The 27,624-nt window shown below is 49.6% G+C and overlaps 1 protein-coding gene across 1 annotated transcript in view; it reads left to right on the forward strand.

The window, feature by feature from the left end:
- MCF2L2 (MCF.2 cell line derived transforming sequence-like 2) overlaps positions 1 to 27,624 on the forward strand; it is a 219,630-nt gene that overhangs the window by 12,254 nt on the left and 179,752 nt on the right. Inside the window, exons 2-3 of the mRNA XM_025195968.1 lie at positions 4,509 to 4,592; positions 22,113 to 22,227. Of these exons, the coding sequence (XP_025051753.1) occupies positions 4,509 to 4,592; positions 22,113 to 22,227 (199 nt within the window). The remainder of the gene's footprint in view (positions 1 to 4,508; positions 4,593 to 22,112; positions 22,228 to 27,624) is intronic.

Genomic DNA, 27,624 nt, shown 5'->3' on the forward strand with positions numbered 1-27,624 from the left:
AGTGGTTCAGGACTAAGGCCCATCCTGTGGTTTGACCCTGTCTGGCTTTGCATGCCAGGAGACTTTGAGCCATCACATTTGGAGGAAAGGCATCAGCACATTTTGAAGTCCATGCTGAGGGAGTCACAGCCCCCCTCTAACCAGGTTCACTTGGTCCAGTGTTTCTCTGACCCTTTGCAATGAGACTTGGGCCTCTACTTGTTGTGGAGCTGAAGCATAAATCAGGCTGGGTGTCTGCTGCTTGGCTTTGGCTTTAGATGCAAGCCAAAAACACCCTAAAAAACTCTGGAAGGTAACACTGAGGGGGAAGTGGCTGGATAAAAAGCTGCTGTTTTTTTTCTTTAGCATGCCCTCCTTGGGAAAGGAGCTCTGATTTCTATTTGTACAGAGCCTAGCACAGCCGGGTCTGCTGCTATCCAAGGCAGTCACAGTCCCTTTGAGTATAGAAGGCCGATACTTCTAGTGTGGCAACGTCCCCCCTTTCCATAGCGAGTGGTACACAAGGGAGTGATGCAGCTGCCATGCCATCTGGCCGCTTGTGACTCCCCCACCTTAAGGAGCAGGTGCCTGTTTACAGCTGGGTCAACGGTGGGCAGCCTTTAGCACAAGTCCTGCGTGAGCATGGATTTACATCTTTGCAATCGCAGCAACGCACCTTAACTTCCCTGTCCCACACCCTTGCCGCCACATGGTAAGTGTGAAGTAGCACCAAGTGCAGAGCGGCTGGGCTGGGCTGGTTTGGTGGCACAGTGGAAGGTGTAATTGCCACGTGAGCATGGTATAAGGGCCCAGGAACACGTTCTGCATTTAAGGCCACAGTCTTCCTGGCCCTGCACCTTTTCCACCCTATGGGTTTGAGGTGCGTATTTGCAAAGGAATGAAGAAAAAGCCATAAAATTGCTGCTCCCCACAGTCCGGGGACATTTGCTTTGGGAAAGTGAATGCAACATGTTGCTGGGGGTGGGAGCAGGCTGTGCTGAGGGTCGGTGTCCCATTCCTGCAGGAACATCCAGGGTCCTCAAGGCTCTTTGAGGGTCTACCAACCTCTGCCCTCCAGCTGCTGCCCGTTTGCAAATGTATGGGCTTTGGCCTCACCTTAAAACCAGGTATGGGTGAACTTCCTGCACTGACAGAGAGGTCACTCCATCTTCTCCGAAAAGATGTCAGCACAAGTCTAATAGGAGGCAGCAAATTCTGGGGCCTCTTGGCTCCGGCAGCAGGAAGGGCAGTGGGGTCGGGGAATCCATCCTCCAGAGATTACCTGTGGAAAGTGGAGGGATTCACCAGGCAAAATAGTTGTTGTGGATCTATCCACCCCCTGCTGCAGCCCTGGGCTCAGGGGCAAGGCTCAGGGAGAGGATGGCATTATCCCGGGCATGGTTGTGACCTGGCTAAACTCAGCTGCTGGAACAGGGGCTGGCTACAGCCTAGTATCCACTCTGCTGCTGCTCTGCTTTATCCCCAGAGCCAGGCAAGCCTGACTCCCCGCAGTTCAGAGCAGAGATGAAGGAACAGAGCCAGAAATGGTAAGAGCTCAAGACTAGGTACTGGACTGGGCTCAGGAGACTTGGGTTATTGTACCTCCTCCACTAGACTGCTGCGTAACCACAGGCAAGGCATTTTACCTTTCTCTTTCACTTGCTTGTCTTGCCTAAATAGGAATGGAGGGAGGAATGGTCTCTCATTACGTGGGCATACAGTGCCTAGCACAATAGGGCTCTGATCTGGGGGAGGTGCCTCGGAGACAGTAAAATAACCACCCCCTGTCCCCCCATGAGCATCACTCAACCCGCTGGTGGGCTCTGGCGCGCAGTGATTCATTAGCTCGACCTCCCACTTGCTTCCAGCCACCTCCACAGTGCCAAGGACCAGAGCCACTCCTGCTGTTAATAATGTTGTTAAATGGCTGCATAAGTGAAATGAAAATGGAGATGCATCTGCGGGTGATTTTTATCCCTTTGGCTGCTGCCATGCATTTTTATTGAGTGTGAACCTCCCAAGATCAGAGACCCTCGAGTAATGAGGGCAAAAGCAGGCAGTTCTGCATGTGCTGAGGTCTGTGGGAGCTTGCATCCTCTCCCTGGCGCTTCTGTGGTAGCGTTGGCGGAGAGGCTGTAAACTGAGCGGCAACAGGGGCTTGACACCCACGGGCAGGGCTGCGTGGCATGGAGGCCTGGCTGGTCAGTGCCTAAGCAGTGCCCTTTGAATAGACATGATGGTGCCAGCTGTGGCACCTTTCACCTCTGTGGCAATCACTCCCTGCAGCCCACCTTCCTCCACCTGGAGTGCCTGCTTGCTTGAGAGGAGGACCCCAGCTCTTCTGCTAAGACACCCTTGGCCCTTTTTGAACCTAGTTTTACTCCAGCAGTGAGACTAAGTGACTTCTCCTCTGGGGATGATTTAGCCTGGGAGACATCCCAAGAAGCCTCCCTTTGCTAAAGTGACCGTATCTGTTTGCCCTGCTCCATCTACTTCCTGGGAGTAGGCCCCCAGAGACAAACATGCTGGGCATGGCACTTCTTCCCTTTGCATATGGAGCATCAGGGAGAAGCAACCCAATATGCCCTGTATATGTGCTCACCTTCGGGAGGGAGGTAGTGACCCTTGCACGTCAGTCCGCCTATGTGAAAATGGTGGCTGGAGCTGCCGAGACCAAACCAGCCTGGGGAAAGCGGGGCTGGGGGGAGGTTTTCCAGGTGATGCTGCACAGTTGAAAAGCCAGAATCCTGGAAAGCTTCTGAGAAGGGGGCAGTATCCGTGTTTTAGGCCGTAGATGGCACCTGATTTTTCTGGATCATAAAGGGAAGGCTGGTCTTGTTGGCTGAGGCTGGAGATGGCCTTAGGAGAAGGGTGTTGAAACTTAGCTCTTCTACATAGTCCTCTGATTTGGGACAAGTCTTCTAAGGCAAACTTAGCCAATCAGTGCAATGCTAGGGACGGGCTAATGAGTGAAGGCGAGGTCTAATTGGGCCTATCACCTAACCATCCGAATTAACTCACCTGATGGCTACACAACCATAGTCACTGCTGCTGGTTTGGAGCACAGCCTGGTGCAGTCAGTTTGCTGTGCAAACATGTCCTTTGGTCTCTGGTTCCCTCTCTGTACAAGGGGTGTATCATGCTTCTCCGCTTTGCTTATCTTGTATTTAGATTGTAAACCCTGCAAGACAGGCTCTCTGAGGGCTCTTCTGAGCCACGGCAGCAACATGTCCCCGTGAGGGTGGGGCAGAGCCCGTCTTGCCTGCTTGCACCCATGACACTTCAATTTGGCAAGTTATCCCGTGAGGCTGCTCCGGACTTGTCCCTGTAGCAACAGAGGTTATAACAGAGACACTCCCTGACTAAGAAGGCTACATAGGTTGGGATCTGGACAACGGTTCCCAAGTTAAGTTAGTCAGAGACAGACAAAGGGGTCTACAGAGGTTGCCTACTGCTCTTCGTTTAAAGTTTATTGTTAATTCTTCTCATTCATGTATACCTGTATTTATTGAACCTGGTGATCACTACAGTCTCCAAGTGCCTGCTCCCAAGCCTTCAGGCTGCAGTGGCTCTGAAAATAAGTGGGGATGGGCCTGGACTAGTCTTGCAGGCAAATTTCTAGTTCTGAAACGCGTCGGACTCGGACAAGCAAGGTGAGCTCAGCCCTTCCTCTCTGGGGCCAACCGCTGCAACACTATAGACAAGGCCATTTTGTCTATACTGGTTGGTACAGCACCTGATGCACTAGGCATTGTTACCTGGTATAACCGAACTTGGAGCCGGCCATTCAGGTGGGCAAATGGCGTCTTGCAAAGTAAAGCCCGGCCAGAAATAAACTGGGCTGGCCCCATATTTTGGATCTAATTAGCCCAGGGCCTGCCTGTGGTTTCTGGTCATTAAATGCATCAGAGTAAAAACACTCAACTTGTGGTGGTTCCCTCCATGGACATTAGCTGCTTTTCAATCCCTACTTTAGAAGATCGGGGGGGCGGGTTGCACAAGAAAGCCTCATACTTCCTTATTTCCTCCTTTTGCTCTGTGTTTTCTTGTTGCAGAAAAAGAATCGGCAAAAGAAATCAGTGTGCGTGGGTGGGGGCACGACGACGTGGTCCTGTAGCTAAAATAGACATTGCTGTTTCAAAAGACTGAAAAGCTGCTTTATCTGGGAACCCAGATGCAGTCGTTTAATAGGAAACATGGAGCTGCAAAGAGAGGCCCATCGTCTTGAGCAAACTTGTGACAAGCCCTGGCAAATCTATTGGCATTGGCTTATGAAAAGCACTCTGTGAAATCCCAAGACAATGGATAAAGTATTCAGGCTGGAGATGGGACTTTTTCTTTTTCTTTCTTTCTTTTTTTTACCAGTATCATGAGCTTCTCCACTATGAAGAGTCATATGATAACATCAGAGCCAATGATCAAGCCAGGCTCTTAACCTCTGAGTATCTCCTTTGTCTGACTGGGTTCTGGTGGAGCTCCAGTGAAGGGTCTGGTTAACTCATTGTGGGTTTCTGTTTTCACTTGTACAGATGAAATCATGCAGCAGGAGATAAGGCCGCTGGTTGCAGTGGACATAATAGAACAGCTCCACCGGCAATTTGCTATCCTGTCAGGTAAGGACGGAGTTTCAATTGTATTCTTGGAATCTTTTGCAAACGTGCTGAGCTTTGCTCCCCTGATTTCTCCTCATCTACCCAGCTCTGCATTGCAGCTGCGACAGCCCTTTTAATATTGGTCCCGGGCAGAACTGTTCCTCTTAAGTGGTAGTGGTGAGTGGAGAAACACTTGCCTGGTCATTCTTGTTTTTCAGGCAAGTCACCTGAGGGGGTTTTCCCCATCTCTCACTAAAGCAGCTGTGGGTTTAGAGGGTAAGAAATTAAAGAAACAGGTCTTTACAAAATTTAAAGGAAAAAAAAATATTTCTTGCTCTGAGACAAGTCTTCGGTTCATCAGGGAGCTGTGCATGTGTTCCCTTCACTCAGCATTGTTGGCTTTTAGGATAAAACATTGCGATAATCAGAGGGTTCGAAATGACCTATGCGTACGATGCATTCCTTTGTCACTTCCTAGGCCTGCATGACGCTTATAGAAAATCAAAAGGGTGTGATGTTTGCCTCAAAGACATAGTAAAACTTTTAAGTGTTTTCTTCATTATGTACCAACAGTAGTGTCTGTTTTGGCTCTGCTTTGAGCTAGGGAGGAGGATATGGCTGCTAGCACTCTATCTCTGCCACAGATGACCTGTCTGACCTTTGGCAAGTCACTTAGCTGCTCTCTTGCCCTCAGTTTCCTCTTCTATAAGCCAGGGATTTTTGCTTTCCTGCCTCACAGGGCTGCTGTAAGGTATTCTTACAGCAAAAAGGTATACTGCTGTTGTATACTCTTTCATGTATATAAAATGTCTTAAGAATCTTGTTTTTGTTTATCCAAACTTTGCTTGGATGCATTTTTTTTTCAAATACTGAATATGAATATGAATATGAAGGTCAATATGAATATGAAGGTCAAACCCCTTCCTCCAGCCCTTCCCTATCAGCACCGGAGCCAGCTGACCATTGGCCTTGTCAGTGGGCAAAAGGACCAGGGAACTTTCCAATGCTACCAGCAGGCAACTGGAGCAACATCAGAGTAACCCCTCCCAAACCTTCCCCTCTCTGCCCCAAGCTCTGCGGAGAGGGAAGCTCTTCCCTCAACCCCCCCACCTAGATGCAGTTTGGAAGGCCTAAAGCAGTTCTTGCATGCAGGAAAACCTATTAAAGACTGGCCAGGATTGGGGTGACCCCCTGCTACAGGGTGCCTTCAAGAACAGCATTATTCCCTGGACAGCATCTGGCCTGTTTTAGGCCAGGATCTAATGAGGAGAAGGCAAAATCTGAGTCCTAGAATCATACAAAATTAGGATTTGAAGGGGCCTCAGGAGGTCACATCTAGTCCAACCCCCTGCTCAAAGCAGGACCGGCCCCAACTACATCATCCCAGCCAAGGCTTTGTCTAGCTGGGTCTTAAAAACCTCTCATTCCAGTCCTCACCTTCTAGTTGACGGGAGCTATCGAGCTGTTGGCTTGTCTCTGCCTTGGGGAGAGGGAATCTGGCACCATGAACCCAGGTCTGTAATACCAGCTTATTTGGTCTCGGGGTATGGATGGTCAAATGAGCTATGCTGACGTAAGGGTGTCAGGAGCATTTACCAGTGCTGTGCCTCAGTGGTTTCATGGTAACTGGTTTGTGTGTTTGCTCTATCCCAAGTAAGTGGAAGCTGAACTGGGATGGCTCACCCCTGAATGAAGCATGGCTGAGTTACAGCAATTTAGCTTCCCCTTATAGCAGGATAGAGCATTACCTGGGGCTTGATTCAGTGCCACCTCCTGGGAGTCGAAGTGGACGAAGCGTGGTTTTATTCCACCCTGTTCAAGTCCCTGAAAATCCAGAAATGTGTCTGCTTTTGTAACACACCATTATCTTGCCCTGAAGAGTCGCAAAAACGCAGCCAGGAGGCGGGCGAAGATCCACCCACCTTCTGTATGAACGTTTTTTCAGGGGCTCGAGCAGGGTGGAATGGAATCACGCTTAGGCGCCTTAGTGCATTGAGGTGGCGAATAAGTAGAATAAAATCTGGCCTCCGGTGCATGGTAAGATTTTTTCCTGTTTAAGTTGGTTTAATTTGTCTGCCCCAATCCTACCTCTCATTGCAGTAGGATGTTGTAGCTTGTCATATCCAACACAACACAGTGATGCTGTGAGAAATTGCTGAGGAGAGCCAAGGAGGTAGGGGTCTGTCTGGTGGTGGCTCAGCCTCTGAAGCAAGCCTTCCTCCCCAGACTCTGGCTTTCACCCATGTTTTAAATGATGTCACAGAGTTACTAGATCTTATTTCCAAGGAGAACTGGCAGGCTCAGAGATTTGGTAGCAAGCCATAGACTGTAACGAATCCCCCAAATTTCCCCTCTAAAGTTTCCTATTCCAAATCCAGGCTTGAAGCAACTCCAAGTGGCTAGCAGTGGCAGATACAGGGGCATGTATTGGAGCTGTTGCACCCTGCTTTGATTCTTCCTCAACCCAAACTTAAAAACCGACTGCCTGGCAGTGGCATTTCTATTTAGGCGGCAGTGAGAGGGTCAGTTGACTTCTTGGCTCACTACCATCTACCCAATTCCTGCTAATCTCTCCTCATTCCACAGGTGTTAATGACCCTCTCTCCTTCTTAATGGCCTTGATGTTCCACTATTCAAACTTTCCTTTCTTCTGTAATATTGCTGCTGTCTGTTAGACCTTCCTGTTAATGCCTCTCTTCTATTTCCCACCCTGTAGAGTGCTTTTAGCTCTAGCTAAAAACCTTAACTTAGGTGTGGTAATACTCAGGTATGGAAATGACTGACAATGAAATATTGGAGGCACCTGTCAAGACACTCAAGAAGGCTAGATTTTGTTTTATGAATCTGAATAAGAGATGTATGTGTAACTATAATGACTACAGGACTAATGAAACAAAATCCTTTGACTATTTTGACTGCTTTTTGCCTAGCTTGTTGTGTGTTTTGGACTTAAATATATTATCTATGTAGCCTGAAGCCTTCCCCCTCTTGAAGGCCTGATTGGTGAGGAAAAGGAATCCCCCCCACCAATCATTTTTTACCTTTTCAAAACCCCTGGGCCAAATCACTACCAGCTAGCCCATCACATCTAGTGAATTAACATACATTCCAGTAAAGTTATATTTGTTTTAGCCTTGAATTTAAACTGAATTAGATGGTGCTAGGGGGCCTAGCATATTAATAAACCTTCTAGTTTCTCTTTAAGTGGAGTGTGGCAGGGCACCTTTGGTGCCTGCCACTTTAGGAGGTTAAGCAGGCGGTGGAGCAGCCAGCAGGTGCGGTGCAGCCTACTGAAGCAGTCACATGACCACGGGAGGGCTCGTGGATTGGAGGATGGGGCTGAGCAGCCTCAATATAAACCCAGGCCCTCAGAGCTGAGCTGGCAGTTGCTGGAGGGAGCCAGAAAGAGAACGTCGCCCGGCCGAAGTACTGGTGCTCTCAGAGCACATGGTGGTTAAGGGTATGAACTATGGCGATGGAGGAGGTTCCTGGGGAATGACCTAAAACGACACCCTGCTAGGGTAGGATGGTGTGATGGGGCTGTCTGTGGTGCGGTGGTCCCCAGGAAATGCCACACCAGTTGCCTCCCTAGTGAAAGGTAGATATAGGGTGCCTTATAGCCTCATCCCCCACAACCTGGTGGGTTACCCCATAGAGGAGAGAGCAGGGGGTCCAGGCATGTCATCAAACCTCAGACTCGAGGGGCATAAGGCCGAGAGCCTCAGTGAGGGGTGGAGTAGCGGCCCAGTGATGGCGTGTGTGAAAGCAGTGAGGGCTGCGTAGAGTAGGGTTCACATGGGCAACCCGAAGGACTGTGCTTGGGCTGCATAGAGTAGGGTCCATATGAGGGGGCCGGAAGGGCTGTGCATAGGCTGGGCTTGATTAAGTGAGCTGAGTTTGGAAGGGCCCGAGAAGGAGGACCCATATGCGGGAGAGAGAGCGACCAGTTCATAACTTGACTGGAGAAACCCTCAACTAGTCAATGCTGGGGCCAGGACCAGATCAGTCAAAGGGCCAGAGCGCCCACCCTTAGGGACGCCCAGAGCCAGAGGCCTGGGCTTCCAACTGGCCTGGAGGTGAGGCCAGGGCCTGTGTGGCCAAAGGTCCTCGAGGGGACTACAGCCGAGGGAGAAGGGTTCAGGGAGCTTGGCAGCCCAGTATGAGGGCCGAGATTAGACCACCTGAGAAGGAGGGATCCAGGTGGGATCCGGACGTCAGGCGGGCATGGAATGAGGCCCATCGTGGGACTGAAGCTACATAGTGATGCCATCTGTGAGGCATGGGATACGGTGTAGGGACGGTACGGAGCAGTGCGAGACGGCCCCGTCACATGGAGAAAATGTGTTGTGTCGTGTGATAATGCACTGCACCATCTGCACCCCACTGTTTTAAAAACCCAAGATCTGCCCATGGTGGCTGCTGCAGCTGTTTGGTAGGTGATATGAACCAAGGGCAGTGGTTTCTGTCTTGCTCCTAGTGCTCATCTGGTAACCAGAATTGATTACTATCTTGTGTCTGAACAGAGGCACCAAAGAGGTGTGGAGACAGCCCTAGCTGCTCAGCTGCAAGCCCCTTGTCTCCAGTAAAGCATTCTGGTGTTGCTCCAATGTTGCAGCAGCTGCAGTTCATCCTCTGGGATGATCCTACAGTGTGCCCGCCTGCCCATCAGAGGCCGCATTGAGTGGGTCTTTCACAGGGACCTGTGCAGGAGGTGCTTGGCGCGGCTTTGTAACACACCCAAAGTGGCAGAGCTGGCTTCGACTCTGCCCTCCACTCTTTCTTTGCCTAGCAGCCTGTGGGAAGGCTGACACCTACCATCCTGGCAGCTGCATTGTAGTGCTGGGGTGCGATGATGAGGCATAACCTCTGCTCCCCAAGACCCATGTGGTTGCTCGTATAGGACAGAAGCGATTAAGGCATCTTAAAAATGTGCATTATGTACCATGGCCTCTGCTCCAAGGGTCTGTAATGGGGAGGGTGGTTTCAGCAGCCCAGCTCTGCTAAGAAGGAAGGCTGTGTGCTATAGGAGGGGATGATACAGGCTGTGTCTACTTTTTACTGTGGGTATGTCACATGCTCCTGGGCTTTTCTGGTTGCCCCCTTCCCCTTTTTTCTGCCTTTCTCCGAGCCATTAGCCCAAGCTGGGGATTTTGACTGAGCTATGCCAATGCTCCTGCTGGGACTTAAAGCCAGAGGTTCCTGGCTAGAAGGTCTTGCCCCTTTGGTCAGGGTCAGACCAATATTATATTTGGGGTCAAGAGGAATTTTATCCCATGGTCAGATCGGTATAGACTGGTGGGGGTTGCTTTTCTCTGTTATAATAGAGACACTCCCTGTGAGGAGAGCCCTATGAGGAGAGACTAGGGTACCTGGACCTCTTCAGCCTCCGCAAGAGAAGGTTGAGAGGCGACCTTGTGACTGCCTATAAGTTCATCACGGGGGCACAGAAGGGAATTGGTGAGTATTTATTCACCAAGGCGCCCCTGGGGGTTACAAGAAATAATGGCCACAAGCTAGCAGAGAGCAGATTTAGATTGGACATTAGGAAGAACTTCTTCACAGTTCGAGTGGCCAAGGTCTGGAACGGGCTCCCAAGGGAGGTGGTGCTCTCCCCTACCCTGGGGGTCTTCAAGAGGAGGTTAGATAACCATCTAGCTGGGGTCATCTAGACCCAGCACTCTTCCTGCCTATGCAGGGGGTCGGACTCGATGATCTGTTGAGGTCCCTTCCAACCCTAACATCTATGAATCTATGAATCTTAGAATCATGGAATCATAGAAAATTAGGCACCCCAGGAGGTCACGTCTAGTCCAACCCCCTGCTCAAAGCAGGACCAGTCCCAGCTAGACCATCCCAGCCAACGCTTTGTCTAGCTGGGTCTTAAAAACCTCCAAGGATGGAGATGCCACCACCTCTCTGGGTAGCCTGTCCCAGTGTTTTACCACCCTCCTAGTGAGGATGTTTTTCCTAATATCCAACCTAAACTTCCCTTGCTGTGACTTGAGCCCATTGCTCCTTGTCCTGTCATCTGCCCCCACTGAGAACAGTTCAACTCCATCCTTTTTCGAACCCCCCTGCAGGTAGTTGAAGGCTGCTGTTAAATCCCTTCTCAGCCTTCTCTTCTCCAGACTGAATAATCCCAGTTCCCTCAGCCCCTCCTCACCAGTCACGTGTCCCAGATCCCTAAGCAGTTTCATTGCCCTCCACTGGGATCTTTCCAATTTGTCCACATCCTTTCTGTAGTGGGGGGCCTAAAACTGGACACAGTACTCCAGATGGGGCCTCATCAATGCCGAATAGAGGGGAAGAATCACTTCCCTTGATCTGCTGGCAAGACTCCTGCTAATACAACCCAGGATGCCGTTAGCCTTCTTGGCAACAAGGGCGCACTGCTGGCTCATATTTAGCTTATTGTCCACTGTCACCCCCAGGTCCTTTTCTGCAGAGCTGCTGCTTACCCAGTCGGTCCCCAGCCTGTACCAGTGTGTGGGATTAGTCCGTCCTAGGTGCAGGACTTTGCATTTATCCTTATTGAACCTTATGAGATTTCTTTTGGTCTTGTGTTGTGTCAGAGTTGACAGTAGTTTTATGAAGGCAGGGGGTTGGACTAGATGACCTGTGGAGGTGCCTTCCAGCCCTACTTCTCTATGCTCCTATGAGGACCAGCTCACGCAGATCACCTGCGTTGAAGCTGTCTGTTGGTGTAGCTTACATCAGCTGCGTCGAGCTGGTTCATTGTGCCAGGGCAGAACAAATGCAGAAATGGTGGGATAAGAGAGGGCAGAAGGGAAGTTAGTAGCACCACTGCACATATAACACCAGTCTTTTGGGTACTGAGAAGCAGGGGATACCAAGACATGGCATATGAAGCATTTGCTGGTGGCTCGGCCTACGGTGCGAGCAGCCCTTTGACTGATGACTACTAAACTGGCAATGAGACCAGATGCAGTGGGTGGGAGATGGGCTGTAAAATGGTGATGAAAAGCCAATCTCCTTATGAGGACTATGCTGCATGTAGCGGGTGCGCCGGCTGCAACACGGCTTGCACGCAGCTTGCTGACTCGAGCAGGACGCCGAGCCATTGGTGGAATTTCTTCCACCAATCAGGAGAGGGTGCCCCCCCCCTTCTCCTTATTGCTGCATTTACGATCCGGGGCAAAGCTGCCGTGAAGAGGGGTCCCCACGAGGTTTTCGCCGCCCCTCGCTCTGATTGGGCCTTTTGCGATCCAGGGCGGAGCCCCGGATGGCTATAAAAGAACAGCATGTTCAGCTGGGAGACCAGACCAGTGAGGGACGAGAAGAAGGGCAGAGCTGAGACAAGCTAAGTAGAGCTGCCCCAGCCCTAGTCTCCTGAAGACACCGCTGGAGGAGCCACCGCCAGAGCCTCAGCCCTGGGAGCAGGGAGAGCCTGCTTGGGCCTGCACGGTGCACACCCCGGTGCATGAAGCCCTGGGAGTGGTGACAGACCGCTCAGGCCTTGTCAAGGGGCACCTGCCCTAAGGCGCTCTTGGAGCATCGCCAGTCCCTTTCTTCCTACGGGACACCAGGCCTGGGCCCAGAAAAGGTGGGCTGAGCCTCACCCCTCGTCTCGACAGAAGACGGGGCCTTGGAGGTGCCCAGGGCCGGACCCTGGCCTACGAAGAAGGAACCCCCTGCGGCACGCTGGAGCAGCAGCTGGGTCCACACGGGGCGGGGTGTGGGGGAAACAAGCCTACCACATCCCCACTCGGGACAGCCGTGAGTTCAGGGAATAGGGGCTTCGCAGGGGAGGGGCCGGAGAAAAGGGACCCCCGAGCCCCCTCCTTTCAGAGAACTGGGTGAGAGTGTGCCCTGCAAAATGGGGAGCTGCACCTAGTATTTTGTAAACCAGTTGTACCGTGTGAGTTACATTATATTTTAGCTGGTAAATAATTTTAAGGTTGTTATTTTCTATTGGAGTCTATTTTTCTTGTTGTTTAATTGGTTGAGTATTATATCAGGAATCTGGTACTTACCTGCTGGAGGCTTGCATGGGATCGCCCTGTGGGCCTAGTGGCTTACTTTAAGGATCTCAGGGTCCTGGGTCAGTGGGCTGCTCTCAAAGCATACCGTGCGCAACCCCATTCCCGGATATAGTTATAAGTATGTGTGTATATAAGGGTGTATAGTGGTTACTTTTCTCTAATATTATCTATTACTTTGAGATGTATATAATTGTATATCATTCTTTATATGTTAAATAAATTCTGTATATCGTTAAAAACCCTTTGTGTGGTGTGGCTGTATGGAGAATAGAGGGATCTGTACCCGCGTCACAGCACCCCTCTCACAGCACTGTTGCCTGCCCACCTATCCTATCCAGCTGAGGACGGGGCACACCTTGGGTGCATCCGGGTTACTTGCAAACACGTTGAACTGTCTTATGTCAAAGGATGACACCAGGGCTGCAAACCCGACCTCTTTCACGGGGCCTAGATTTGCCATGTCCTCTAAATCGAAGCAAGGGAGTGGGGACGGCGCTATTGCAATGGAGCTCAGTGGGAAATGTTGCTCTTGACTCCAGCAGGAACATCGCTGGGCCTCCGAGGCAGTGCCCCTCTTTTCCATTTATAACCTAACCATCTTTAAAGAAAGACATGAAAACCCAGTCTGAGGCAGCTTCCTATGGAGGATGTGCAGCTTGGGCTTTTGCTCTTGGGACATATGAAGCTGATTAAAACAACATTGTGTTCAAGTTGTGCTATGTTTTCAGGCACTGATAAATCGGGGTAAGCTAGAGTGGATGCCCACAGACTTCAGTGCCTCGTTGGAGGCATTTCTGTCACTCCTTTGGTGTGAAAGGTGAGACTTGCTCCTCAGAAACCCAGTTACCTGCAAAGCCGGAGACCATTAAAAAAACATATAATGTGCAAGCCACAGGAAATGGTTCACTAAACAGGAAGGAAAAGGCATTTCCAGATCTGTCTGACAAAAGTAAACACCACAAAACTGTTAAGGGTGAGTACAGGAAAAATACTGCTGGAATATTCCTTTGCTAAATCATCATTTTGGAGCAAGGAAATGCCTCTTCCTCCCCTACGAGCCCCAGTGGCATCAGCTCTGAAGATGCAGCTTCTTCCCTTTACCATTTGAAGTATCCAAGAGGGAGAAGGATCTCTCAGCCTGTTTAAACCTGGATGTTGTGTGTTGTTAACTCCTGTTTTAGTCTAATAACCAGTGAACATTTTGGAGAAGAGTTGTCTTCGTTTAAAGCCAGTCCGGTCAGCACACGTGTTCACAATAATATTGTGAAGGAGATCTTTCAGGCTTCATTTCATTGCCATAAAGAACCTAAATAAAATCTGAAGCCCAACTGGAAAAAAAAAATCATTTACAGGCCATCTAGAGAGTTAAGTTCAGAGTCACTATCCCAGCGGGATACGTGAAGCAGGTTATAGAATCACAGAATCATAGAAGTCGGGTCGGAAGGGACCTTGTAGATCTTCAAGTCTGACCCGCTGCCTGGGCAGGAGAGAAACTGGGCTCAACCGCCCCCAGCCAGGTAGGCATCGAGCCGCTTCTTAAAGACCCCCGGGGTAGGAGCCAGCACCACTTCCCTTGGAAGTTGGTTCCAGATCCTAGCCGCCCTGACTGTGTAGTTCCTACAGATGTCTAATCTAAACCTACTCTCCGACAACTTGTGGCCGTTATTCCTTGTTATCCCGGGGGGCGCTAGGGGAAACAAGGTCTCCCCCAAACCTTTCTGGTCCCCTCTAGTGAGTTTATAGATGGTCACAAGGTCCCCCCTCAGCCTTCTCTTGTGAAGGCTGAACAGGTTCAGGTCCCGTAGCCTCTCATCGTAGGGTCTGCCCTGCAGTCCCCAGATCATGCGGGTGGCCCTCCTTTGGACCCTCTCAATGTTGTCCACATCCCTCTTGAAGTGGGGTGCCCAGACCTGGACACAGTGCTCCAGCTGTGGAGCACTGACTAGTGGCCTGACTAGTGTCGCGTAGAGGGGGAGGATCACCTCCTTGGCCCTACTTGAGATGCACCTGTGGATACACGATAAGGTCCGGTTAGCCCTGCCGACCGTGACCTCACATTGTCGGCCCATGTTCATCTTGAAGTCAATGATGACCCCAAGATCCCTCTCTGCCTCCGTGCTCTCAAGAAGGGAGTTTCCCATCTTACAAGTGTGCTGCTGGTTACTACTGCCCAAGTGCAGCACCCTGCACTTGTCCGTATTGAAACACATCCTGTTTTTGTTAGCCCACCCTTGCAACCTATCCAGGTCTTGCTGAAGTCTTTCCCTCCCTACTAGCGTGCCCACCTCACCCCACATTTTGGTATCATCAGCAAATTTGAACAGGTTGCTTTTCACCCTGTTGTCCAAATTGCTGATAAAGAAATTGAACAGTGCGGGCCCAAGGACCGAGCCCTGGGGGACTCCGCTACCCACTTCCCCCCAGGTCGAATATGACCCGTCCACCACCACCCTCTGAGTGCGACCCTTCAGCCAATTTGCAATCCAAATACCTCTCCAGGTTGTTTCAGGCTCTCTGCAGCTTCATGCACATGTCAGCCTGCAGTTAGTGCAGTCTGTGGGTTGACCTCACAGCCATGAGGGATCAGCACTTAGGCAGCCAAGTAGAAATTAAAATGTCTGATGCAAAATGAGGCTCCCAGGGTCACTGGTTGGCACCTACCAATGGCCAGATTTCCATATATGAAAGCTTCCTGCTCATCGGGAATTTTTTCATCCAGTGAAAACAGGTCTGAGAGCTCTTCCCCTTTCTGCTGCTCAAGCAGTTCTCACTTTAATTCAACCTCAGTTGCTATTTGAGCAGCTCCACCCATTTTTCCTAGCAGGGGGCTGCTTTTCATTAGTGAGTGGGGAACCACAAATGGTTCAGCAATTCAGCCTTTGACTACTTCTGGAATGGAAAACTCAAGACTCCTGAGGGCTACAATATTTCCTGGTCCCGGATGCTGTGGTGCTCCGACTCCATGGCTGACAGCCCATCAGGACTTGCACTAATAGAGAACCTCTGCATTGCCTGTACTTGTATCGCAATGAAGGATTCAACTCCTCAGCTTCCTGTAAATTGGTCTCTCCATCGAAGTTGCTGCAGCCGCACTGAGTTATGCAAACTGTGATATGACCTTTTCATAACTGCAGCCATGAGAGGGCAACATGAACAAGCGCTGCCGGCCAGGGCATGCCAGTAGGGACAGCCTGCCTAAGATGCTTTGGAGCTTGTGGTTTTGGCTGCGGTCGGGATGGTACCTTAGTGAAATCAGGCATCCCTGGAAATCGGGCATCCCTGCCTCCTAAATTACTGTCAGCGCATCCGACTGCTGACTCTGAAATGTCAAGCCCTCCTGCCATGTCCTTCTCTGACCTCTAAGGCTTCTGTCACCTTCCCAGCTTGGGTGCCAAGAATAACCTTTCGTGCTTGCAGTCTTTCCGTTCTGGCAAAAACCCTTCCTGACCGTTTCCTCCAGAGCTCTCCTGCACAGCTGTGGTGAAGCAAGATAGTTTGGTTTGAAGTAGTAATGTGTCTGGAGCTCCTTTCTGGGTGGCACATCTCTATTCGGTATGAGGGCAACTTTTTGGCTGTGCATTGCTTTCCCTTTAGCAATTGATAACAAAGCACAAGGGGCATCCTTTTCTAAAAGAGTAGAGAGTTAGAGCAGAGGACTGCGACTGCAAATGTCTATCCTCCTCTCTGATCCAGACTCTTTGTGGGCCACTCAGCTGGCTACTGAACCAAAGGTCTGACAATACTGGGTCTATTAATGCACTTTGCCACCACCCACACCCAAACAGCCTCCTTTGGTCTCTGAGCACAAGGTAGGAGTTATCCATTGATTGATCATCACGCTCTCATCACCATGAAGTATTCGCTGTGGTGTAGTAAATGCAAAGGGAGTGTGGTTACTGGAGCCCGTGGACGCAGACATCTTCTCCGGCTCTGTAAACTAGATTAACAGAGTTTGTGCTGCCTACGCCAAAACCCGGTGTACACTCCAAGCCTGTCTGGGATGTTGCCGTCACAGAAGAGGCCAGCAGGCTGCGGGACTACAGGGTGCTGTCCGAGAGAAGAACAATACCTACTGAATCTCCCCTCCCGCTTCCTGCAACAGCTAGTTGTACCTTAGGTCTGTGGTTTTCAACATTTTTTTCACTTACGGACCTCTTTGGAAATTTCGAATGGAGGTGTGGACCCCTTTGGATTTTAAGTGTGGGTATTCACATACTTTTGATTGGTCATAGTCATCTTTCCTGCACCCCTTAGACATAGTCTGCAAACCCCAGGCATCTGTGAGCTACAGGTTGAAAACCACTGCCTTTAGGTGTCCAAGAGCTGGCCCCGCCACGTGCGTGGGAAACCAGGTTCCCATGATTAGATTCTAATTATGAACTGCTGCTTTCCATGCCCCCTTTTCAGAAATAACCATCTCCTTATGTGATTGCAGGAGCAGCGGCAGAACCTACACAGTTGCAGTTGATTACACATAAGTAATGTTTCTTCCAGGGTTTAAAGCCAAATTACATTAAAATCTGGGACTGCTAGAATGCTGCTATTCTTAGGCAAAAGCGGGCACACATTAGAATAGGGGCCCTTAGCAAAGTCCTGCTCCTGACATTGCTGACGGATTAATAAATAAATGTGTCCTTAGAAGAGAGCATTGCTGTCCCTTTCTATTTTATCTGCAGTTTCTCCCTATAATTATTTGTAATTGCATTGTCAGAAAGGAGCCTGATCTGCCAGCGGCAGCACCAACCGATCCCATGACTAAAGCATGAATATGTGAGGCAAACTGTCACGAAGTACGTTAGCAGAGCTTATTTTTTATCAGAGACCCAGCGAAGGGCCAGATCCTGCTCCCATTGAAGTAAACCGCAGCAGTCTTCTGTGCAGTGGAAGCAGGATTAGTTCCTAAAATAGAGATAGGTGGCTAACTGCAGCAAGTTTGATGGCTTTTAGAGAGGACAGAAGGAGAAAAGGAGCAGGCACTGATTTCTGGGACGTGTTAAGGAGAATGATCTTTTGTAGCATCTCTTAGTTCTCAAATTAAAACACATGGTTTAAATTCAGAACCATTCAGGGACACAGTCAGGTGAAATGCCGCCGCAAGCTTACACTGCAGAACGGAGATTTAACAATGTTTTATATCGGTAGACATGTTCTTGTAACTTTTTTTCCTTTTTCTCATTACAAAGGAAAAACTATTTAAAGCAAATAAACCTTCTGTGTCAGTGCACCTGAAATGCATGCGAGCCTGAAATTGAAACCGAAGTGACGTTGGATAAAGTTCCTTTTAACGACAAAAACCAAACAGCACGCGGTGCTTGTCGATTAGGTTTTAAGTGCTCTTTTTTTATTTCCTATGCCTAGAAACACAGACAGGGCATTTGTTCCTATAAATATGTAGTGTCTGATTTACACCAGTGCAGCGAGGGCACGTGCGACATTGCCACATCCTGAATCATAGCTCCTCACACCCATCTCGCTCCTCTTGCTCTTTAGTTCCTTGGTCCATGGCGTTAGCTGCCTTGGGACGAGTGACTAAGGCGTCTTTCCACAGCTCCAGAGGTGTGAATTGGAGGCTGGCTCCAGATTCATTCGAGCTGAAAGCCACCTTGGATGTAAGCGGGCGTCTGCAGTGCTGTTGTAAGGCATAAGCACAAGACCAGGCCCTGGGCCCCAACACACATGAGCCGGTGCTGAGACAAGGCATGTGTAATGTTCTCCCGTGCAGGGTGCAAAGCAAAGAGCCTGGCCAAGCAGGAGCACGTGGATGTGCCCGAGCTGAAATACCGCAAACTTGCCTGCAGGCATGATTGAGCAGGGTCGCCGCCACGGCGGTCAAATGATTAAATATGCAAAGGCCCCCCAGCAACACCTCCAGGGTCTCCAAGGCCCTTCACATGGCCCTGGGCACCTGGTCATTAGGCTGGGGAGAAAAGGAGGCCAGAGGCAATGCTGGCCACGGAGACCAGCGTGCCATAATCACACAAGGCTCCAGTGGACCTCTCTTTTCCTCTCCCCGTTGACTTCATGCCTTATCCACGCTCCCCTCGCATTTGGGACGACACCTCTCACTCTTTCACTGCTGCACGCTCCTCCCCACCCCCTTTCCTCCTCTCAGTCTCTCCTTAAACTGCCCTTTTCAGTTCCCCTCTTCCTCCTCTTCCAGTTACCTTACCAATAAGCTGCCCCTTCTCCTTTCCTCATATTTAGTCCTTTCGCCTGGAAACCTCCACGGGAATTTTGCCTAAGGACTGCAGGGTTTGGCCCTGCTGTCCCCATCGGTTTATAATGTGTATCCCTTGCCCTGCTAGTACCCTCAGGAGCCAATTAAAGTAATTTAAGCAGTTGGAAAAAGCCTGGCTGTGATGCCCGGATGGCGAGGGTGGCTTCCCCCAAGGGCTGTCATTCGCCAGCTCACAATCTGCAGAAATTTGCATAGAGATCTGAATACAGCAAAGACTGCGGCAAATCCTAGTTTTGTATAAAAAGAAAGGCATTGACAGCCCTGGCATTTTGAAAAGCCTGGAAATCCTTTGGCAGGAGCACAGCAGCACTTTCAAGCTCTGCTTGTACATAATGAGCTTCCCTCCCCTGTCATTACCTCGTTAACCAAACTGACAGCAAGATTTTTCCTTGCAGCCTGAATCCCCAGCTACTGTCACTGCTGCAGGCCAGGGTGGGGATGGGACCATGTCATTCCTCATGTGTTGCCGTTATTAGGTGTGATGTCACGTTTTGGGGGTTATGCGCTTCCCGTCACGATCGTCCTTTCCAGTCCCAAACCTGCCCTCAGCTACATCCGTGCAGTCTCACAGATTTCAGTACATGGGACTGACCGAGGCCTTTCCATCTTCGAAGTATTCTCCAAATATTGCTGACCTCAGGAATCCTTCAAATTGGAGGCATCAGCAGGCAGAGTCCTATTGCTTTTTTTTTTTAATTTTTTTTGGGGGGGGAAGAAGAATGAAAAAGACTTTTTTGCTCTCCTTGTTGAGACCGGTTTTGTAACTGCCTCCAATTTTGGGATCCACCAGGTGAGGTGTTCATGAATTCCTGCATTACATCCCAAAACAAAGGGGACTTCCACTGAAGCCATCAGCTGCAGTCTCTGCTCTCATGGACGGTGACCTCAGATTATCCCTTCCACAAACCGTTCAAGGTCCATCCTGACACCAGTTGGGCTTTCAGCCCCCGCAGCTCGAAGGCTGTGTCGAACCTCACTCTTCAAACTATTGCATGAGAGCAGCAGGAGCTGAGTAGCACCGCTTTACCTGCTCCACGGTTGGGGAAAGAGGAGCAAGGGAGGGAGAGCACTACTCTTCCCTTCCAAGCCAGAACGGTGCATGCAGGGTGGCAGGAAGGGGTGAAGGGTGTATAGTTGCTGGCATGACGGAGGGGCTGGGTGTGCTGCAGAAACAGAGAGGGGTGAAAGCATGGGAGGAAGGTGAGAATGAAAGGATGCAAGGACGTCTGGGTGTGTGCACTGAACTGGACTTGCATTTCATTTCCTATGGCACTGCCCTTCTTTCCCACGAGATGGCACTAAATATCTTTTCTGAAACTAACCATCCAAGGATTTGAATGCTCTCCGCAGCGTTGGGACAGTAGAGATAAAGTAGTGCAGCAACGGTAGAGGTGAATTCTGTCTGATTTGGGGCGATTCCAGTCCACTGCAGCCTGTCGACAGATTGGATTAGGCCAGCCCTCAGGCAGGAGTTGGCATTTGCCCTTCCCCATAGTTAAGACAGAGTCAGATTTATTTAATAAATAAATTAGATTTATTTATTTTAACCCATAAGATTTATTTCATAGTCAATTCAGTGCAGCACTGATGATGATTGGAGTTTCTTGCCTTCTGTTTGGGACTTGGTTTGAAGCTCTCTGGAACTGTCTAGCCCCTGGCAGCGAGACAGTCCTGGGTGTTTTCATGCCATTGGCCTTTTCCGTCTGTAACTAAAATAGTCTGATATTTTTAGAAGAGCGCCAAAGGGGTCAACGATTTAAAAATGTCCAAATAAAGCCTCTGCTTTGCCAGGCATCTCAGCTGAAAAATGGCCCTTTTGCAAGTCTCCGGGAAACATTATATCAAAGAGGTGAGAAACTGGGCCAGCTGGGGATCAGGAGGGCCACCGAGGTGTGTGGTTAAACTGAATCACTTTCTACTTCAGTATTATCTCAGGTTAAGAGAAACCTGATTCTCAGGTGGTGTGCATGAGCCTACTGCCATGGGAGAGGACGGATATTTTGGTGTATATCAGCTCAGGCTGTGGCCCCTAGTGTCAAGTGGGGTTGCGGGACCACCTTAGGAGATGGTGAGAGTGGCGGGGAGCAGGGGCGGCTACCAGACAGCATGGTGGGGAGTACAGCAAGCACTAATCACGGGGACACCTGATTTGGGGGTTAAACTGGGGATTTTTGCATTGTGGACACTAGGCTATTGAAGTGCCTAGTTGCCAAGTTACTTTTATACTTAGTTTCAGGGGTGTACTTGGTAGCCGTGTGGGTCTGAGACAAAAAGACATACAAAAAACTAGAACTCTTGGTTCCAAAATGATACCTTTTATTAGACCAGCTGGAAAATGGCAGGAAATTTGTCCTTTTCTGCAAGCTTTCGGGATCAAAGCTTGCAGAAAAGGACAATTTTCCTGCCATTTTCCAGTTGGTCTAATAAAAGGTATCATTTTGGAACCAAGAGTTCTAGTTTTTTGTATGTCTTTTTAAACTTAGTGACTTTTGGCTGTTGTCATAACAGGTAACCTGAGAGAGGCCTTAGCCACCCAGGTTGCCTCTCCATTCAAAGCCTGGCAGAGGGCCAAGCCTGGGGTTTGGTGCCGAGGTTGCCAGTGAGAATCCAGCAAAGCACCTTCATGTAACTCGGTAGGGAGTGGAGCTCGTCCTGTGTGTAGGATGGAGCTCTCTTGCCTGGATGACAGAGCAATTTAGCATAATAAGAGGATAACAAGATAGCAATGTCCATCGGTGTAGCTACAACTCCCCTCTTTGGGTGTATTTTTGTGAACTAAAGCCTCAGGGGCAGCTTGCTCCTGGGGTCGTGTTATTCCTTGTTCATGAGTATTCATAACTTTAGTACTTCTATTTCCATCGTGCTCGGAGGCCTAGTGAGGATCAGGGTTGCTTTGTGTGAAGTGATGTATCATACATAGGGAGACCTGGCCTCTGCCCCAAAACCACTTGGTCCCCACAGGTCAGATCACAGGTATTGGCAGATCCCAAAGGCATAATAAAGTGTTACCACAAATGGACAGTTGAGAAAGGGAAAGGACTCGACCAGGTTCAAATCACACAGCAAGTCAGTGGTAGATTTGGGAAGAGAACCCAAGAGTCAGATTCTCAGTGGAGGTAAATCTGGGTAAATATTGCATCCCAGGCCTCCTTCATCACTGTCTAGTATCATATCTGTTGGGTCAGACAGCATCTCGGTGAGGAGTGTGTCCACGCTCCGTGGCATGTTAGGTGTTTGCCAGTTCTCTGCTCCTATGGCATAAAACCTCCTTTTGACCTCTTGGCAATCTCTCATTTTCAGGAGGAAGAGGGAAGGACGGGGCGCCCATCATCACCTTCCCAGAGTACGCAGGGTTCAGCGAGATACCTGACGAGGACTTTCTGAATGTGATGACATATTTAACCAGCATTCCCAGGTGAGCCAACACACAAAAGTCTGTCATTTCTCTGAGCTTTTGCTGTCTCCATTGGCTCGGTGCTTGTTATTGCATTCGGGGATTTGCACGGTGTCAAGTCATATTTTGTACTGGACCAGCTGTGTACTTGGAAGAGATGTCAGACAAGCTTTCAAGCACAAAATGCTCTTCCTCAGATCTGAAAAAGAAGCAGGAAGGGCACTTTGTGCCCCAAAGCTTGTCTAACATCTTTCCCTTCTATAAAGTTGATCCAGGAGAAGACATGACCTCACCTCATCTTCCTTTCTGCACGTTCCTTGGACCATCAGAGCTACACCATTATTTCACTGGATTGCAGTCAGCACATTGGAGCTTGTGAGAGATTGCAGGCAACAGCCCTGCAGAACAATGTCATCCAGCCCTGTGCAAACAAAAAGCTGAAGGCCTGAGTGTCATGTCTTATGCGAAGGGGTGAATTCCATCTGCACAGAACAGGGACATTGCCAGGTAGCCCGGACAAGGTGCTTTAGCCCTAACCTGTCAGGAGTGCAGAGAGAGAGAGAGCTTGGTTGGCTGGACTTGAACAGCAGCAAGAGGTGGAGCAGAATATCACTGGAGCTAAGCAGTTGTAGGGTGATTATGTGTATTAATGTCACTGCTTTGGACCCTGGGCACAGCAAGTGAACGGATGTAGCAGAAAGATCTTGTCCTGGAACAGACCCTTGCACAGGTAGCTAAAGGACTTCTACAGTCTCCTGAGTACCATGACACCTGAGAGCATAACGACCATTGATCCTCATAACCCACCCTTCAATGCAGGGAAGTACTGTTATGCCTGCAGGGAACTGAAGCACAATGAGGCTATGTGACTTGTCCAAGGACACCCAGGAGGTTGGTGGTGGAGAACAGACTCATACTTGGGTCCTATTCCTCTTTGCAAGGGGGACTTCCATGCAGTATGCTTTTGGCTGGGGAACTTTTCCCATCCATTAGACCCTGCTGTTCTGTTTAGTGACAGGAAACCAGGAGCTCCAGAAAATCCCCTGCAGTCACCAGCACTTCCCACTTCAGAGTCTCTTCCCTGGAGAGCCCCCACCTCGAAAGGCAAGTGGAGGTACAGGATTCCCACAAAGCTGTAAGAAGGAGAGGTGAGGGGAGCTCTCCACCTGGCCTGGAGGTGAAAGGCCCCATGTCTCCACATCTCAGCCAGGTATGAGGAGCCAGATCTTACAGACTAAATTCAGGCTGCCTCCTGTATTGTCCACCAGTACTAGGTAGTGGCTTTTCACTGTGGGAGGCCTGGGTAGTGTGTGCATTTCTCCATCAGGACTGGCTGACCTTGGGAAGAAACCAATACCTGGTGAGTAGGACAGGAGAAGCCTGGTGTTGACTGGCTGTTCAGCCTTTGACAACTATGTGATCTCTCCGTGCCTCGGCTTTTCCACCCATAAAATGGAGGAGAGTTGTACTTGTATAGCTCCGTGGGCTAGAGCAAGGCCTCGTTAGAGATCCTCAGGGCAAAGAATTAAATTTGAACTGGCTTTTAGCACTTCAAGGACACTGAGAATATAGGTCTGCAGCTCCCTGGGAGGGGCATTCTCAGGCTTTGACTACAAAAGTGTGTTTGGTTGAATATTTATTCAATGCAGCTCTTTCAAATCTCAGCAAACAAATCTGTTTTGTGGATCTTGGCTTCCAAGTTTTGTAGAGGAGGGGAGCATAGCCTGCCAGAAGACAGCCACGTTTGTCCCACCTGAGGCCCCAAATATCAGAGGTGTCGGATGCTGCTGTGTGTCACTGAGGAACCGGGCAGTCAGCGGCACTTGGAGGGGTGAGAATACTGCCGGAGGGGATTTGTGAAGCCTCTTATCAAACAAAATTGATGCCATCCTGTGTGAACTTAGAGGTCCTAGTTTGCCTTGTCCCAACTGCTCTGTAGCTAATGCCAAAGCGAATAAGTTTGAGAGGCAGATCCCCAAACTTTGGAGCAGGAGACGGGTTCTTGACAGCTGTAAATGGTCACGGGTCCCTTGAAGTCAGCAGAACTGTGACAGTCTGTCACCAGCTGATGGTCTGCCCCTGTTTGGGGCATTTATTGTGCCACCATGTTCAGACAAAAAAATAAGGTCTCTTTAGGAAGGCTTAGTGCTACGCTCTTAGTACAAGCCCACCTAGTTGTGTCTTTTTTCCACAGGCCTGCTCCAAAGTCAGTTGAAGTCAGGAGAAAGATGCCTTGACAACTTCAGCAAGCATTGACTGGAGCTTGGCAGTCTCCACCTTAGATGATAATATAACTTGAGTGCTTTGATTTTTCTTGACCAGTGCTCTCCAGTGTCAAGCAGCAGCCATGTGAAATAATAAACCGAGGACAGCCCTAACAATTCAGCCTTGTTCAGTAGCATAGTGCACTCTTTGGGCTGTTGAAGAGAGGAGCAGAAGCAATGTACTGGACCATAGCGAGTCCCATTGACTAGAGCTATCACTGTGACCAGCCTTTTGTCTGTGTTACGGAGGGATGGTGTGTGAGACCTGGTAGTGTTGAAGTGGAGTGTCTAGGCCTCACAATAAATGCATCTCTCACCCAAAAAGGAGATGAGCGGCAAAATGATGGTCTCTCACTCATAAGTGGGGAGCGGAGATGGAGGATGTTCTCTGGTCCATGGACCACCAAGTCCATAAGAAGCTGGTCAGTGTTTTCAGTGGAATATTATACCATGGCTGGTGTGGCTGTAGGATCTTAGTTCAATATAACTATATCGAGCTGTTTTGTGACATGAAGGGCGGTGTTGGGGGAAGATCTATGGGGCTGTATGAAACAGTGAGTCACAGAAAGACAGCTGAGATCCACCGACCCCATCTTCCAGCCAGAGCGACATATTTGCTGCTGCTTTGTTCACTGGGAGGGTTTCCAGCGTCAGGATGTTTTCCCTGTCCGCCAGCCAGAACCCACACTAAGCCGACAAAACAAGTTCACGTTCCTGAAGAAATGATGCCAAGGCACTAAAACATGGTAGTTGAATTACTTTTTGTTGCCACCCCCCCCGCACCCAAAAAAATTGGGGGAGTGTCACATTTTTCCTTTCTCCTCACCCTCTCCTTGGACTGTGACCATGTGTGTCGGCCAGAAGCAGGGCTGAGGAAGAAATGAGGGTTTCTTATTTGCTGTGGTCTTGTGCGCAAAAGCGGCTGGGAGGGGAACAAGAGAAAAATGTGGCTTCTTCAAGTCCTGGGACAAGTTTTCCAGCTCCTGTACCCACAGTTGGGAGTGCCAGAACAGCTGACAAGAGCCACGCAGGGTATCTAACAGCTCCATTGTTTGACTCTGTCCGTGGGCCATCTGTTTGCAGAAAGAGACCTCGTCTACTGCATGTCATCAAATGGGGAACGTGACTGTCTACAGAATGACTCCAGCAGAGAAGTACCCACACACTGTTTACCACTGTGTGTTTTGCAGCACGGTCATGATTTAGCGGAAGTATCTCCACTCACTAATAGTGATGATAAAAGGGAAGAGGTTACGCTTGCAATGGTTTTCCTTTGCTTGTTTGGGCTATGTTTACACCACTTCCCCAGCACTCCTGATGATGCCATCTTTAAGCCTACCCAGTCCACCTGCTCCCTTCACATGGGCCAAGCCTAGAAATGAGGGCGCTCCTCACTACCGCTCCCAAGGTCTCAGCTTCTGATGTGCTCAGGAGCAGTGATGGGGACAACCCTCAGGACAGTTTCACCATCTCATTTCTAGGTTTGATGTGTTCAGAGCAGTGGCAAGGAGAAAAGAATATAGTCCTTGGGTGGGAGTGTTGTAGACGTATTCTACTAGTGCTCATCTGAGATTTTGGGCAGGTCGGCTAGTTACTGCCGGCTAACATAATAGAGTGTGAGCTCGCTGCATATTACTTATTCTGCACTAACTACCTGTGTGTACACTCCTACCCTGTGGTAAATGCAAGGTCATGTATCCTGCTTTCTTTCCTTGCAGGAGCTACCATGCAATATTTGCTAAGCTAAGTTCGCACTGTACCTTTCTGCAGAGCATCTAGTTTGTGCATTTATACTTTGAGATCTCAAAGCAATGCATACACATCAACGAATTAACCCTTTGAGGTGGGGGAGTTATGTTACCCCAGTCTCACGGGTGGGGTAACGGAGGCACAGCAAGGGCCAAGATCAATCAGATAAGATGCAACAAGGACACGTGCAAAATCCTGCACTTGGGATGGAAAAATTGCATGCACAAATACAGACTGGGAAATGATTGATAGGCTGCAGTACTGCAGAGAAGGACCTGGGGGTTACAGTGGACCGTGAGCTAACTAGGAGTCAACAGTGTGCTCATCCCTGGAAGTTATCAAGAGCAAGTTGAACAGATACTTAGCTGGGATGGTTTAGTCAGGGACAATCCTGCCTTGAGCAGGTGGCTGGAAGAGATAACCTTGTGAGGTCCCTTTCAGCCCTACTTTCCCATGAGCTGAAGTTTCTGCCAGCCTTGCCCATAGCATCTGGCACTGCCTGCTCTCTCACTGATCCTTCCCCTCGTGAAGTAAGCTGCTAACTACTCGAGCAAAGGTGATGGAACCAGGTCTAAGTGACAGAGCTGGGACTTGAACCCCCATATCCTGCTTCTCAGCCAGTATTTTGGCCATGGGCCTCCAAACCACTGTGTAGAAAAGAGCACAATGAAAGCAGCTTAAGGAATTTGGTTGGTCTCTGATGTTTTTGGAAGGAGCAACCCCCATTTCTCTCCAGTCACTGCTTGGATCCCCAGTCCTTTTAGTTAAAGCATCCTCAGCACCATTTTGAAGCACAGGGATGCTGAGTACACAAGACACTGAGACTGGGTATCTGTCTAGCATGGGAAGTGTCTCAACTGCAATGTTGGATGGTTGATATCTGGCCCAATAATACAGGCTGGGAGCTGAGAAGGGTGGGGTGGTGCTTCGGTTTTGTGTTTGACAGAGCCTTGTGCATCTTCAGTTTGCTAATCTGTATGCAGAGCAATTGTCTTTCCCTCTAACCCAGGGGCAGGCAATTATTTTGGGTGGAGGGCCGCTTACTGAGTTTTAGCAAGCCATTGAGGGCTGCATGACAGGCAGCCAGGGGCAGAAAAACATTAATTTTCTAAATTTTTTAGGGGTCCTGCAGGCCAGATAGAATGACTTGGTGGGCTGCATCCAGCCCACGGGCCACATTTTGCCCACCCCTGCTCTAGCCCCACCGAGGCTGTAATGTCTCATTCACCATTGTAAGCCTACAGGATAGATACATGCACAATAGTAGTGTTGCACTGGATGTATCACGAGTAATAGGTCCCACTTTGTCCTACTCCCAAAGCAAATGGAGACATCTAGGGAGAAAACAAGGTGGTCAGGGACAAGGAGATTGTGGGGAATTACCGAGGCCACCACCATCAGTCAT

The sequence above is a fragment of the Alligator sinensis genome, unplaced genomic scaffold (genome assembly GCF_000455745.1).
Source record: "Alligator sinensis unplaced genomic scaffold, ASM45574v1 scaffold301_2, whole genome shotgun sequence".
NCBI classification, from domain to species: domain Eukaryota; kingdom Metazoa; phylum Chordata; order Crocodylia; family Alligatoridae; genus Alligator; species Alligator sinensis.